General features: G+C 41.7%; 1 protein-coding gene across 3 annotated transcripts in view; it reads right to left on the minus strand.

Annotated features, from left to right (window-relative positions):
• The window catches only part of PRELID2 (PRELI domain containing 2), a 65,487-nt gene that overhangs the window by 47,523 nt on the left and 1,433 nt on the right, over positions 1–16,531 (minus strand). For all 3 annotated transcript variants that reach the window (XM_081181048.1, XM_081181050.1, XM_081181049.1), the window contains exon 2: positions 1,776–1,833. In XM_081181048.1, coding sequence (XP_081037174.1) covers positions 1,776–1,833 — 58 coding nt within the window. The remainder of the gene's footprint in view (positions 1–1,775; positions 1,834–16,531) is intronic.

The raw sequence follows: 16,531 nt of genomic DNA on the forward strand, positions 1-16,531 counted from the left end.
TTAATGATCCCAATCAAGTCCAGAAGCCTCAGGATGATGTTAATTGATGATCTGACTAGGCACACAGCCCGGTGGAAAAGGAGTTCTCAGGAAGAGACAAATCTCTCCCGCACAAAGTTTATCTGTGTTTTTTTCTTCCCCTGGTTTTGTTCCTGGGAGGCAGCATTTTGCAGTAGGCTTTAAATAACCACGCTGGCAGTATATTTGTCTTTCCCAGTGTGACACATTTACAAGGGGTCATAAACTGGTATTTCCCAAGAGAAAGGGATGGCTAAAACTATTATTATATATAATATGCAATGGAAAATCCAGAATTTGAGCCTCTTTTTTTTTCAGTGGTGGGGGAGAATAACTAAACTCAAAAGACTGAAGTGAATGGTGTGAAAAATGGGAAAGGGGAGATTTGTGCTGAGAGCCCTGCCTGCCTCAGCTTCAGCTACTTGAAGCAGAGATCATCTTTTATGTAGTCCTTTTGCAGCATCTGCATTGGGGAGGGGGAACAACACTAATTCCTTTCCTCCACCCGGGCTGCTCCTACTTTCTGTTCTTCTGCCATCTCAGTATGAGAGACTTGGCTGAGAAGAGGGTTCTTCTGGGAGAACAGAAAAAGCAGTCTGGCTGCAATAAACTTGGTCTGCAACCGCTTCCTAATGGTGGGCAACTGGGCAATTTGTCTTCAAGAGCCAGTTGAGGCATGAGGGCAATGCACAGAAAGAACAAGAGCCAGGGAGATAGTTCGCAAATTGCTGTCTCCAAAGTGCTCTGAGCCACAGAGGCTGAATCTCAGAAACAGGGATGAATATTTATGGATTCTGACTGCAAATTTAGTAATGGGTAAGGGTTGGGTGCGGGGAAGAATTCAGGAGGTTCAATGCGAGATCACCTGATCCACAGCTCCCAAATGAAGATGCAAGCAATTCAGTAACTACTGCCAAATTGGAGTGAAGTGGTCCATGGGCAGCTTAAAAATTAGCTCTCAGTAATCACCCACCTCTATATATCAGTGGATCAGCTCAACCCATGAGTGGCACAAAACCACTTCAATCTCTGGAAGTGGCATTTTTACAGCTGCCCCATAACATTTAATCTTAACTTGTTAGGAATTGGTGTTTTAGTGTGGCAGCTTTTACACTCAAACTCCCTCACCATTAGGCAGGCCTTTTCACTATATTCCTTTCAGGGCCTGCTGAAATCTTTTCTATTTAGGCAAGCCTACCCAGACATGTACTCCAGGCAGGCAAAGAAGATGAAGGTATTCTGGGGTAGGCAAGGGAGACCTTTCCTACTATCTCCCTTTACCTCACAACCTTAGCAGCACAAGCATAGAGGACTAGAAGGCTGAAAGAGAACCCTACTGGTTCAGTATCACCTGCCTAAACCAGAGGCCCTGTAAGTCAAGGCATGATTTGTGCCAGCTGCCTCAAGCAATGTGTGAGGTGAGTACAAGAAATAATTTCCATTACATTCAGAAAAGATAAAGCAGCACCTCCAAGCTGCATACCTGATCCTTCGTTGAGAGTGCAACCACACAGAATAAGCTTGTGCGCCTATCCCCCAGCTGGAAGAACCCCTAGCCAAAACCACCCCTTCTAGCTAGATTTAATTTCAGTGTGCTTTCCCCCACCATTTAGCTCCAAGGTAGAGCCAAGGGTCACAACATATTGATGACATTTCACCCCAAACCTCGGAGTAACCTTAGTTACTGCTCTCACGTACCTGTAAATTACTGAAAACTTTCTGGAACCTTCTAAGCAACAGTGAAGTGTCCAACTTACCTGTTTTCTCTTCTACTGTTTTTACAGCCGTGACATGCTTCTCCATGGGACTTGGATACTAAAGGAAAAGGCAAGAGAGTACACATCACAATTTATTATGTGTTAAACACTTTGGGAAATGTTTTTCCTGAAAAGTGATGTATATGTTAATTACATCAGTAAGTAGGTACACAAAAGGAAATTTCCTACTCATTGATAAAATCCTATGAGAATTTGCATGGTATTTCTCAACAGAGCTGAGTGTGGTGGCTGATTTATGCTAGGAGTTTGCTGTGATTGTTTAAGCCAATTAAGAAATTTCCCCTCAGGAAAACAACAAACTTTTTTAAATGGTCAGTTAACTCTCTTCACTATTGCCACACAAAACACATTACGCACATATTTTAAAATTGAGATCTAGGTTACAAGGTGCCTTCAAAAGAGTAAAATGAATGAGATGGTAATTTTAAACCTGTGTGATATCATCCAAACTCCACCCACTACCCACATCAAATGAACCCAGGCTTTTCAGATGAAGGCTATGCACATCTGTGAGCCGTGATGAAAAACTGGAAACAACACAAAGGGACTTAAAACCCTTTGTGGTGTGAGGAAAACAACTGGATGAATCTACCCTAAGAGTTGCATGGGGGAATTTGAAATGCATACTCTTGCATGCTCAATCCATTTTAACAGCCTTAAAGCTCATCTTAAAAGAAGCCAACATCATTCTCTTCCCTACACAACCAATAATCAATTTTGAAATAGAAAACCCGGCCTTTGAATTTCTGTATCAAAACTCAGAATCCACCTCTTTCCATTTTAGGATACAATTTGAATAGTAATTATACTTCAACTCCCCCCTCTGCCACCACCCTAGGCATTTCATTTTATGTGGGACGATGGAGTAGTAGTGTGTCTATTTGACAGGGTAAAGTGTCAATAAGATCACAGGGTGTGTCTTGAATCTCTCAATCTTAACACATTGGCCAGGTTAAAGTACACCTAGAAACCATGGTTTCTTTTCATAGAATCATAGAATCATAGAGTTGGAATAGACCACAAGGGCCATCGAGTCCAACCCCCTGCCAAGCAGGAAACACCATCAGAGCACTCCTGACATATGGTTGTCAAGCCTCTGCTTAAAGACCTCCAAAGGAGGAGACTCCACCACACTCCTTGGCAGCAAATTCCACTGTCAAACAGCTCTTACTGTCAGGAAGTTCTTCCTAATGTTTAGGTGGAATCTTCTTTCTTGTAGTTTGGATCTATTGCTCCGTGTCCGCTTCTCTGGAGCAGCAGAAAACAACCTTCCTCCCTCCTCTATATGACATCCTTTTATATATTTGAACATGGCTATCATATCACCCCTTAACCTCCTCTTCTCCAGGCTAAACATGCCCAGCTCCCTTAGCCGTTCCTCATAAGGCATCATTTCCAGGCCTTTGACCATTTTGGTTGCCCTCCTCTGGACACGTTCCAGTTTGTCAGTGTCCTTCTTGAATTGTGGTGCCCAGAACTGGACACAGTACTCCAGGTGAGGTCTGACCAGAGCAGAATACAGTGGCACTATTACTTCCCTTGATCTAGATGCTATACTCCTATTGAAGCAGCCCAGAATTGCATTGGCTTTTTTAGCTGCCGCGTCACACTGTTGGCTCATGTCAAGTTTGTGGTCAACCAAGACTCCTAGATCCTTTTCACATGTACTGCTCTCAAGCCAGGTGTCACCCATCTTGTATTTGTGCCTCTCATATTTTTTTTGCCCAAGTGCAATACTTTACATTTCTCCCTGTTAAAATTCATCTTGTTTGTTTTTGCCCAGTTCTCTAATCTGTCAAGGTCGTTTTGAAGTGTGATCCTGTCCTCTGGGGTGTTAGCCACCCCTCCCAGTTTGGTGTCATCTGCAAATTTGATCAGGATGCTCTTGAATCCATCATCCAAGTTGTTGATAAAGATGTTGAATAAGACCGGCCCCAAGACAGAACCCTGTGGCACCCCACTAGTCACTCTTCTCCAGGATGAAGAGGAACCATTGATGAGCACCCTTTGGGTTCGGTCAGTCAGCCAGTTACAAATCCACTGAGTGGTAGCATAGTCAAGACCGCATTTTACCAGCTTCTTTACAAGAATATCATGGAGCACCTTGTCGAATGCCTTGCTGAAATCAAGGTAGGCTACATCCACTGCGTTCCCTTCATCTACCAGGCTTGTAATTCTGTCAAAAAATGAGATCAGGTTAGTCTGACATGACTTATTTTTCAGAAATCCATGCTGACTATTGGTGATCATAGCATTCCTTTCTAGGTGCTCACAGACTGTTTGCTTAATGATCTGCTCCAGAATCTTCCCTGGTATTGATGTCAGACTGACTGGGCGGTAATTATTTGGGTCCTCTCTTTCCCCCTTTTTGAAAATAGGGACAACATTTGCCCTCCTCCAGTCTGCCGGGACTTCGCCTGTTCTCCAGGAATTCTCAAAGATGACTGCCAGTGGTTCTGAGATCACATCTGCCAGTTCTTTTAATACTCTTGGATGCAGTTCATCTGGCCCTGGAGACTTGAATACATCTAAACTAGCCAAGTATTCTTCTACTATCTCCTTAGTTATTCTGGGCTGTGCTTCCTCTGCTGAATCATTTGCTCCAAATTCTTCAGGTCGGGCATTGTTTTCTTTATCGGAGAAGACGGAGGCAAAGAAGGCATTGAGGAGTTCAGCCCTTTCTGTGTCCCCTGTTTGCATTTCACCATCTTCTCCTCTGAGTGACCCCACTGTTTCTTTGTTCTTCCTTTTGCTACGGACATACCCATAAAAGCCTTTTTTGTTGCTTTCAACCTCTCTAGCAAGCCTGAGTTCATTCTGTGCTTTAGCTTTTCTGACTTTGTGTCTACATGTGCTGGCTATTTGTTTGAATTCCTCTTTGGTGGTTTCCCCCCTTTTCCATTTTTTGTACACATCCTTTTTTAATCTTAACTCAATTAAAAGTTCTTTAGATAGCCACCCTGGCTTCTTTAGGCACCTTCCATGTTTCCGTCTCATTGGTATTGCCTGACATTGTGCTTTTACTATCTCCCTCTTAACAAACTCCCAGCCATCATGAACTCCCTTTCCTTTTAGTATTACTGTCCATGGGATCTCACCCAGCACTTCCCTAAGTTTTATGAAGTCGGCTTTCTTAAAGTCAAGAAATTGAGTTCTAGTATGCTTGGCTGCTCCTTTCCGCTGTATAGTAAACTTCAGAAGAGCATGATCACTCGCGCCTAATGATCCTTCCACTTCTACCCCACTAACCAGGTCATCAACATTGGTTAGGACCAGATCTAAAATGGCTGTTCCTCTTGTTGCTTCTCCCACTTTCTGGACAATGAAGTTGTCTGCAAGGCCAGTGAGGAATCTGTTTGACCTTATGCTCTTGGCTGAGTTTGACATCCAACAAATATCCGGGTAATTGAAGTCCCCCATTACTACTATCTCCCTTCCTTTTGCATGCTTGGCCATCTGTTCCAGGAAGGCATCATCTATGTCCTCCGTTTGGCTTGGGGATCTATAGTAAACTCCCACAATGAGGTCTCTGTTATTCTTCTCTCCCTTAATTTTGACCCAAATGCTCTCACTTTGGCTTTGAGGTTCTAAATCTTGGATCTCTTCACAGGTATACACATCCCTGACATATAACGCCACTCCTCCTCCTTTCTTGTCTGGCCTGTTTCTCTGAAATAGATTGTATCCCTCCATTATTACATTCCAATCGTGGGACTTATCCCACCAGGCTTCAGTGATGCCTATTATATTATATTTAGTTTGCTTTAACAAGAGCTCAAGCTCATCTTGTTTATTTCCCATGCTTTGCGCATTAGTGTACAGACATTGAAGTCCATTAATCATTCCCCCGTGTCTCTTATTTAAGGATTTTTTCCTCCCACCACTAGGTCTGCGTGCTGTTTGCTCCATTTGGTCTATGACATATGGATGATCATCTTCATCAACTGATAGACTCCTACCTTCAGGAGCACTGTCTCCCTCCCCCACATTAGTCAGTTTAAAGCCCTCCTGATGAGGTTTCTGAGATTTTTGGCAAAAACATTTCTCCCAACCGTTGTGAGGTGCAGCCCATCACTTGCCAGAGGTCCATCTTCAAGAAACTGCAGTCCGTGATCTAAGAATCCAAACAGTTCCTGTTTACACCATTTGCGAAGCCAACTGTTCATTTCCACTATTTTTCCCTCTCTCCCTGGGCCACGTCGTTCAGCTGGGAGGACAGATGAGATGACAATTTGTGCATTTAATTGCTTCAATTTCCTGCCCAGAGCCTTGTAGTCTCTTTTGATCTTCTGGAGGCTATTGCTTGCAGTGTCATTGGTTCCCACATGAGCCAAGAGGAAGGGGTATTTGTCAGTGGGTTTTATGATTCCTTGCAGTCGTTCAGTTACATCTTGGATCTTAGCCCCGGGGAGACAGCACACCTCCCGAGACATCTTGTCAGGCCCACAGATCACTGCTTCTGTTCCCCTCAGTAGGGAATCCTCTATCACCACTACACGCCTCCTCTTAGGTTTGGTCGGGGTTCTTCCGTGAGCTGTCCGTTCCAAGGTCGCCTGCACATTCCCTGAGGACTGACTTTGCTGCTCATCTTCATATACCTGATCGACTGTAATGAGGGAGAGATCCTCAAATGGAGTCTGTTCTTCGTCTTCCATGCTAGGGGAGAGGACTTCAAAGTGATTGCGTATTTCTAAACAATCAGAGCGAACCCTGGGCCTCCTACTTCTTTGAGTCACGTTTCTCCATATATCTGGCACCTGTGTTGGTGAACTAGCCTCCTTCTCAGGGGTGTCCCGTCTCCTCCTTGGTGGAGACGGGTGTTCTCTGTTGCTTCCAAGAAGAGCTCCAGCTCTCTAATTCTTTGGAGCATAGCTACACGTTCCTCCAGTTGCTGGACTTTGTCTTCTAAAAGAGCAATCCACATACAATTGCTGCAGGTAAAGCTGCCTGCAACCCTTGGTTTCACATACACAAGCTGCAGCAAACCTCGGGCTAATGCACAGAAGGGACTTGTTGCATGCCAAAAGAGGTGCCCACTTTCAATATAAACCAACTGAGTTTTCCCCTGACACATGAAGCTGGGCACAGTGATTTGTTTCCAACTGTATTCTGAGACCACAAACTGAAACCATGATATGGCTTTTAAAAAAGAAAGAAAGAAAACCCACAGCTCCCCAAATGTGTTCAAAATTGAACAATATTCCAATCTCCTTCTCTGAAAATTGAACCAGGAAGCGGGGGACAGGAAGACAGCACAAAACTGATATTAGATAAAAGATAGTAGTAGTAAATGGGTTGTACAGTGATGATAAAAGCCAGGTATACAAGTAAATATAAATCCCAAATGAGAAAACATGGTAAAACTCAAGAAGAAGATACTAACTGAACTATGCATTTCTATGTTCACTGTAAGAAGTTTCATTAAGTGACGTATATGGCAGTTAAATCTGATGCTTCCATGCAGCTTGCTGCTTTCAAATGGTAAGTAACAGTCTAATTACATTATCAATGAAACTTACAGTCTATAAGACCCATTCGTGTGAAACAAAAAAGCCATTTGCATAACTCTTCCACTAAATAGCAGACTCTATTACCCAAGTATTTAACTAGGAATAGACTCAATTTTGTGCACAGCTTAATATAAGGGAGATGAGTTAAAAGCTTATGAGTATGTGGACGGTTTAACTATTAGCAGCACCACAGCTTTCCCTATGTCCATAATGCCTTGTTTATAAACAGAATGCAGAAAACCCAAGAGGAAGAAATACATTGATTGAGCAAGCTGAATAAACTCTCTGTTGGATATATAGGTTATGTGCTCATGCTGGGATAGCTCAATCAGTAAAGCAAGAGACTCTTAATCTCAGGGTAGAGGGCAAAAAGTGGCAACCCCACATTGGGCAAAAAGATCCCCCCTGCCTTACAGTGTCTACAATTCTATAATTCTACCATTATATCAGCTACTTTCATGGATGCTAGTATCTTAAGTTGCATTCTAAATTGGTGAGTTATGTGTGTATGACCTGTTGTGCCTCAATCACCTGACCAAGGAAAAGAGAAAGCAAGAAAGATCTCACATTTCCATTCCATACGGTTGTACCATGTAACAGTTGGAGATGATGATTACCATATAAACCCTACATGTGAAAACAATTTAGCTACATATAGCTATCAGTTACATGTAAAAAGAGAGAGAAGAGGAGGAGGAGATCCCAGAGATATGTAGAATGGTAGCATTCTTCACTGCTTGGTGGGCATTTGCTTTGCACAGGTGAAATATATGGATGAGTGAGCTTAGCTGAAAGTTCTGTTTTACTGGTGAGCACTGTTAACATTTCTTTCCAAAAACAAAAAAACTTCTTCAACTAGACCACAGCCTTCAAAAATGATATGATGCCATCTCGTGGTCAACTGTTCAAGTGCATCAAATATGCAAGTAGGAGACAGCAACCAGCAAGGGGTGTGTGTAAAGGGAAAAACATGCACTGTGGCTGTTTATTCCTGGAATCCCTACAGATTAACTGATGCTCATCCAGTCTTCCAAAGCTTCAAAACTGACTGCTTAGCAGATTTCACAGCTGAATGAGAAAGTGGCGTCCTTATGAGGTGTCTTGTAAACCTGCTACGAATAAGGTACCAATCACAAGCATCCCAGGTTGGACCCATATTGAATACTAGTGTGTTATTATCACCAAGCTGGAAGCTTTGTTTTAAAGTTAGACAGCACAACCGTCTTCCATCAGAGACCAAAGATACAAAAGGTTTTACAGTGACCCAGGAAAAGGTTAGGCTCACGTTTATCACAGAGGCATAGGAGCTACTTCTCTGTGGTATAATATATCTGCTGTCAGAACCACACAGAACCTGTCTGCAGAATAGTATATAATATATAATGAGCATACATTAGATATAATCTTCATTCTTAAAATCACCCACAGGTCACAGCAATCTCTATGATTTATTGCAATTATGTGATTCACTTTGCTGGGTGCTCCAATATATTAATTAGACGTATTAAAAAGATTCAATTTTCCTGAAAATTTAACAGATGCCATGCTACATTAAGAAGAGACCAACAATTCAGGAAGCTTGCATGTGGAAAAGATTTTGGGATTACTTACTGGGACTGTAATTCTTTCTCTCCCCTTCTACCATCCTCTACAAAGCACCAGGTCACAACTGCTTTTGAAACTCCACTCCAATGACACTATAAAGACGTTTGCTTATGATACAGCGAGAGGCTGTTTTGAGAGGGAGATGAAAGCACTTCTTGGTGTGAAGATCAAGTAGTGCTCATCACTGAATTCTGACATATGATGAGCTATAATGGTGACTTTCCTGCTCTGTTGAAAAAGATGGATTACTTTGAAACTCTGTGTTTGCATAGTTTGCAATTATTGATTAATATTGTTTTTGCTTTATGTACTGCTTTTTCTGAAAAACATTTGTTTTCCATACAAACCTTCCACAAATACAAAATAAAGTAAGTATCACAAAAGTCAGCATGAATTCACTTTTCAAATGGGGCTTCCAACAAGGTTAAGAGAAGGCGCAATCCTTAGAATATGATGAAAACCAAAATACAATGCAAGCACGCTATATAACATTCACAAACACATAAATGGCTTAAATTAAATCATAGCAAGAGAACCATCTAGTCTTCTAGTTGACTTCACAGAGAATTCAGCATGGTTTAATATAATTTGTAATGATAACCAAAATCCTTCAACGCAAGAACTGAGTTCATATTTAAGTACACATGCTCAAATGCAACTAAAAAAATGGAAGCATCACAGGACTGCAAAATATATTTGAAGGATTCTCTTTTAAATCCCAGTGGGAAAGAAATCAGTTCCAACGATTTCAGGCTTCGAGGATATCACAGCAAATAAATGTATCATAAAGTAAACTCTAGTAAATGCGTGGCACAGCTAGTAAGAGAACACATATCAAACACAGTAAGGGGCTGACGAGACCAAAAAAACAAACAAACCAGTAGAAGTTAGAAACCAAGTTGCCATTTTCAAAATCTATCTAAAGTGGCTGGTATTTTATTTTACTCAAGGTGAAGCATGCACCCGCTTCAGATCTCATTCCTTCTACATTAGTAGTTATGGCACAGAGCAAAGATGAGATTCCACGGGGTCCTTGTGCATGCTTTTGAGCAATTGAAACAGCTCCCTTTATGTTGCTGTCCTTACAGTAGCCAAAGGAGTGAAGATATAGAATCACAGAATTATGCAACGGCTTGTCATGGGAAGAAAGACTGCTCACCATTTTTTAAAAAAAAAAACTTTGACAGTTGAAGAAAGGCATGTTGGGAAAGAAAGGTGCAGAACAAATGTCAACACTCAGGAGCAACTCATACATACACACACACACACACACACACACACACACACACACCTAAAGTAGGTACAAAAATTGTAGGAGCATCATAGGTGTGGGTGGTTTCCTCAATTAGTAATCTTCTTCTTTGGTGATCACTCGTAGCTGAGAAAGATTGTCTTCCATAAACACGGGTGGAGGCCAATTGTGGATCCACATGTCCTTCCACAGTGGGGACACTGGCTGCCAATGGCTGCCACACAACATGTTTACGTGGATGTGATGGACAGTGAAGAAATGTCCGTCCCCCCCGCACACACACACTAGCAACCAGAATTTATGGCTCAAATGCTGGGGGGAAATGCAGTTTACTCACAAGGATTAAGTTAGCATTCCTCAGAAGATTACAATTTCCCCCCAAATTAGTTGCCTCAACCCTTCAAAAGCATTTCTCACATTCCCATGACCAAGCACAGGCACGTTTCACATTTTCTTGGGCAGGAAAACTAAAATGCTTTCTGTTTTCAATATTATTAGTTACTTTTAAGGGACACGGGTGGCACTGTGGGTTAAACAACAGAGCCTAGGACTTGCCGATCAGAAGATTGCCTGTTTGAATCCCCATGAGGGGGTGAGCTCCCGTTGCTTGGTCCCTGCTCCTGCCAACCTAGCAGTTCGAAAGCACGTCAAAGTGCAAGTAGATAAATAGGTGGGAAGGTAAACAGCATTTCCGTGAGCTGCTCTGGTTCGCCAGAAGCAGCTTAGTCATGCTGGCCACATGACCTGGAAGCTGTACGCCGGCTCCCTCGGCCAATAAAGCGAGATGAGAGCCACAACCCCAGAGTCGTCCACGACTGGAGCTAATGGTCAGGGGTCCCTTTACCTTACCTTTACCAAGTTACTTTTAAGTTTAAAACTACAGGTCTGTCTCAGCACAATCTGGTGTTCAAGATCAAGTCAAAATGTTTAGTTATGGAGTGACAGCCTTCCCACACAATCATACCTCTCAGGCTATTTACAGATACATATTGCACACAGAAGTTCAGTTTTTACTGCTGTGGAGTAAATGCTACTTTCCCTTGCATCCACTCCTCAAAAACACACATACAGCCTCTGAATCAAATGTCAAGTGAACCTTCCTTTTTTGCCACCTGAAGCATGCTTCAGGTGAACCATAGTCCTTTCTCTATCATACATCTTGGATAACAGCTTAACACATTTTCTGTTTGGTCCTAATAAAGGTATTATCCAACTATGGGTTTCTGGATTTTTATTTTCTTATGGATCACATGGCTACCCTTGGGGTTTTTTATGTGCTAAGGTGATACCTGTCTAGATTCATCTTCAGAGTTTGTGGTTTTTTAGAAAACGAATAATCCAAACTAATATTTTGCTGCTGTCAGAGACAGAAAATGCAAAACTATAGAATGGTCACACCACAGCTGCATCCTAGTGAAAATGAGAAGGAATTCTACTAAGTATTTAGGCAGTCAAAAAGGAAAAAGATTTGTCAGTATACTGGACTGGAGTAGTAGAGCCAACACCATCTCAGGGTTGCAAGCAACAACCCAAATGAACCAAGGAAACTGGCCATCACTAGAGAAAGAACAATTAAATATATGCCTAACAACAACAACAGATCATGCAGAAATAAATGACCTATCTGGTGTAGATAACAGCGGCATACTGCATGAAATCAGCTGACATACCTGTACATAGCATTTACAAATCCTGGACAATTCTGAATCAAAGGGTGAAATCAGTCTTTTTAAAAACAAACAAAAAACAAACAATAGCCACCTCATTGATTTTAATTGAGCAGGTTTGCAGCTTACAGTGGAAAGGCATGACCCAAACTAATAGGAATTGTTTGACTCAATACTTCACACAAAGATTTAGATTAAATTAAAAACCAAAATACACACATGAAGAAATGCACTGTGCAAAAATTGCACTGTTACTTGAGGCAATGATGATCTGTAAAGATGGGGGTCACATTAATTACAAGAGAAATGCACATGCTGAGAAGCAAAACTAGATAAAAATGAAACTGGTAACAGAAGAGTTTGCAATAAAGCTTACATTGCTAGATATAAGGTGGAAGAACACCTCAATGGCAGTGCCTCTCCAATCTCTTACATTCAGCATCAACAGAAAGTAGGAAGAGAAAGTATGGTGCAAAAACTACAAGCCTGCCAGTGAAGTCATTCCACTGGATGAAAAGTGCCAGGTTGCTAAAAAGTTGTCCTTTTGTACCCCTTGAGCAGAGGAGAGACAGTATTGAGCAGGGTCATCTGACCTTAGTATGCCGATTAAAAAACTGGCAAAGAAATAGCAATTACTTTTAAATTTCAGTTTCATTTCTCAAAAGCCACAGCTAGAGGGCAATAAAGTCACCATATTATGAACATCTATAATTAAACAGTTTCTATACTTCTATTCAGATTAACAATAAAAGAATAGGAAAATACACATAGGAATTGAACACCGAAGCCAGACATCAAACACAGATGCATGTAACTTCTCTCTTTTTTTTTCTTAAATGAAAATAGCCCTTTCTGACCAGCTGCTATCAGGTAAGACCAGCATGTAAGGGGGAGCGCTCAAAAGGAAGATGGCAACTCCCTAAGGCTCCTTTTTCATTTTAAAAGATTGGTAGGGGAGAATTAGGCATCTGTGTGTAACATCAAGCTTGCCCCCAAGAGTCAATCTAGTGTTCTTCTGTGTGCGCTTGAAGCTTCGAGGAGAGGCTGGGATCTCTACCACTTGCAACGGGGTTATGAAGAAGTAAAAAGGACACAGAGAAAACTCCTGGTGTGTTTTACCTTCCCCAAACCTCAAGGCCAAATGAGATAGTAAGACCCAGCCTGTGATGCACTTTAGAGAAGAAACAGCAAGAGCTTCTCCTCCCTGGAGGAATTTATGTAAAGGATGTGGAGTCATCTGTCTGGGACACTGCTGTCCCACCATGCATTGAGCAGGCCACTGATCAAGCTCTCTTGCAGCTCTGTAATACTATTATTTATTTAAAAGAAACAAGAGATATACTTGCTACTCCAAGGTAGAGGCAGTGCCTTATCTCTTATCTAGGTTTGGGAAAGGTAAAAATAATAGAGGTCTCTCCCTCTAGTTTTTGTCATCTAAAAACCACACACACCATAAAGACTTTGCTTCCCCCTAAAGCTCCACAACAAGCACCAAAGGCTTGGGAAAGACAGTCTTATATTACTTGCACTCAAGATAATTCCCCCCAGTATGCTGATGACACCCATTTTTCATTTATGTTACATCAGTAATGACTTGTGAACTGATGGAGCTCTAGTGAGGAGTGCATGCATGCCCTAAATTATTTGAATGCATAGCACACATACCATTTTGGCATACCTGAAACATTTTTTTTTGTTAGTTTGAACATAGGCATTTTGGCGGCAGTGTTTGAAACTCTCATTGTTCTGGGTGCATTTTGCGACAGAGAATTTCATTGGCGTGAGCAGTTTCTGAGCTCTGGGTGCAGTACTGCGCCTAAGATTTCAGATTAAAACTGCAGAGTGGAAGGAACAGAGGACCTTTTTCTGCCTCCCCACTTCCATCTATTCTCTGAAGACTGGGGAAGAGACCCTCTCAAGAATATTAGGGGGGTGGGCAGGGGAAAGACTAGACCATGTGAAAAATATGTGCAGTTCATTCATTTTCAGCTTTCTATTCTTGCTATAAAAAAGTGAAACTTGTTTGATATCACTTAAAATCATTTAAGGTTTAGAATTTCTTTATTTCCTTCTGAGGAAACTGATTAGTTCAGTGAAATGAGTTTTGTAGCCGGCATCTCGTTAAGTCTTTGTTTAATTTTAGGTTAATTTTTCCTTAATTTTTTTGGTTTTTGTTATTTAATTCAATTCTATAGTTGATTACTTCTCGTTTCAGGGATTTTCACGGCAATTCTTTTGTTTTGTGTAATTTCTTGGTTCCGCGGCTGTCTTTTTTTCCATAGGTTTAGCTTTTGGCTTTCATATCTCAGTTTCTAACACTGTTTGGCAGGCAATCCTGTCCTGTGATGCAGCAAGCCAGGAGTGGACGTTAACCCCCAGCTGCCCCTGCACGTTCTGGCTGCCTGGGCATGGTGGCAGCACAAGGGGCTGCAACCACCAGCCAGCCAGCCAGGACAGGGGTTTGCAGCCACTCTACCCTCAGGACTGGTTGCAGCTAAACAGGGGAATACAGATGTTTCTCGCACATCCTGCAGTCTGTTTCAGTCTTAAGATGACAGTGCAAAGAACTGTGCCTTTATAGTTACATCTTATCAATATGGTTACACAATGTATCAATAAACAGTAACATAACAGCACAGTATTCATTTTATTATTTACTTATTGCATTTATACACCACCTTAATTGCCAAGGCATCCAAGGCTGTTTACAGTTCAAAACATTAACACACAAATGATACAAAATATTCTCAGGCCAACTTCAGAAGCGGATGGCACTAGCTCCCTGCCTCCGATTCCTCTCTTCTGCTTTTACTTGGAGAACCTAAGTCTTAAGCATCCCCAGGAATGGTTGGGGTAAGGCTGCCCCAACTGTTCACGCAAGGCCACTGAGGTTTCCTCTGGGAGCTGAAGGCAATGTGTTCACTGGCCTGGACTCCTTTGTACTAATGGTAGCATGTTATTAAATGGTAGCAAAACAGTTTGACAAAAGCAGCAAATTAATATGTGATCCTGTGCATTCCTTCTTGAAAATAAACTCATTAATTTCAATAGGGCTTGCTTCCAGATGTGAGCTCCAATAATCTCACTTTGGAAATACAAAAAATAAGTCATTTTCAGATCCCATCTCTGGCATTCTTGTTTTTAAGTAACCCAAGATAAGGGTTTCATTTGAGCCAAGGTTTCAAACCAGAACCAGATGAGAATGCTATGGCTAACTATGTAATCCTAACCACATCAGTATTAATTAGTAGTAGTATTGATTGCAGATATTCATCACTTGCAACAACAAAAAGTCTCAAAGTGACTTACATCTGTAAAAGCATACATGAAACAAAATATAAAATACATCAAAAAGATAGAAGAATGTTAATTGACTACAATAACATAAAAGGGATAAACCTTACCCCCAAAATATGAACAGGAATACAGGCTTGGGTATCATTATGCCCTATTATACAACAGCTTCTTCTGCAACCATATTTGGCCACCTGTGGCAGGTAGATGAAGCCGGACAGGGTCTACACTCCACACAAGATGCATGGATACTATTTGCTCCCCTTTGTGAATAATTTTTTACAGGCTAGCATTCTCTTGGGCCATGGCCTGCTGCCAGATTATAGCCAAAGGCACAAGTGCATTTTATCAGCTCCATATTTTCATTGCTTTATTTATTTAGATATTTGTGGCATTTATATACCGCCTAATTAACCATGTCCCCTGGGCAGTTCGCAAATTAAAAACAATAAAACACAGATGCAATTAACAACTAAATACAATCAATATGAAAGTAGCACCAGTACAAAAGTCTGCGTAAAACCAGCATAAAACCATACAAGTTGCAGTACAGTACTAAGAAGTGGGGACCATCATCCATGCTTTTGTAACTCCCACATTTGATTGCTGTTTGATTGAGTACGTTCCCAGTACGTTACCGAGCACAATTCAAAGTGTTGGTGCTGACCTTTAAAGCCCTAAAGGGCCTCGGTCCAGTATACCTGAAGGAGCGTCTCCACCCCCATCGTTCTGCCCAGACGCTGAGGTCCAGCGCCGAGGGCCTTCTGGCGGTTCCCTCATTGCGAGAAGCAAAGCTACAGGGAACCAGGCAGAGGGCCTTTTCGGTAGTGGCGCCCGCCCTGTGGAACGCCCTCCCACGAGATGTCAAAGCGATAAACAACTACCTGACATTCAGAAGACATCTTAAGGCAGCCCTGTTCAGGGAAGTTTTTAACGTGTGATATTTTAGTGTATTTTTGGTTTCTATGGAAGCCGCCCATAGTGGCTGGGGAGGCCCAGCCAGATGGGCGGGGTATAAATAATAAATTATTATATTATTATTATTATTATTATTATTATTATTATTATTATTATTATTGATACATCACATGTGTGGCTTCCCTTTAAGGGTATTTGGATGAGCATAAAATCATGCAAGAATCTCAGCTAAAGCATCAGTGGCAGATGGCTATCCAACCTCTGCTTAAAAACACCCTAGGAAGGAGAGTTCGCCATCTTCCAAGGGAGTCCGTTCCACAGTTGGCTCTTACTGCCAAAAAATTCTTCCTGGTATTTAGTTGGAATCTCATGTTTAGTTTGTGGTCCACTAAGACCCCTAGATCCTTTGCACGTGTATTACCAGTAAGCCATGTGTACCCCATCTTACATTTGAGCAGCTGGTTCTTCCTGCCTAAGCGCAGAACCTTA

This window comes from Podarcis bocagei, assembly GCF_964188305.1.
Source record: "Podarcis bocagei genome assembly, chromosome: 2".
NCBI lineage: Eukaryota > Metazoa > Chordata > Lepidosauria > Squamata > Lacertidae > Podarcis > Podarcis bocagei.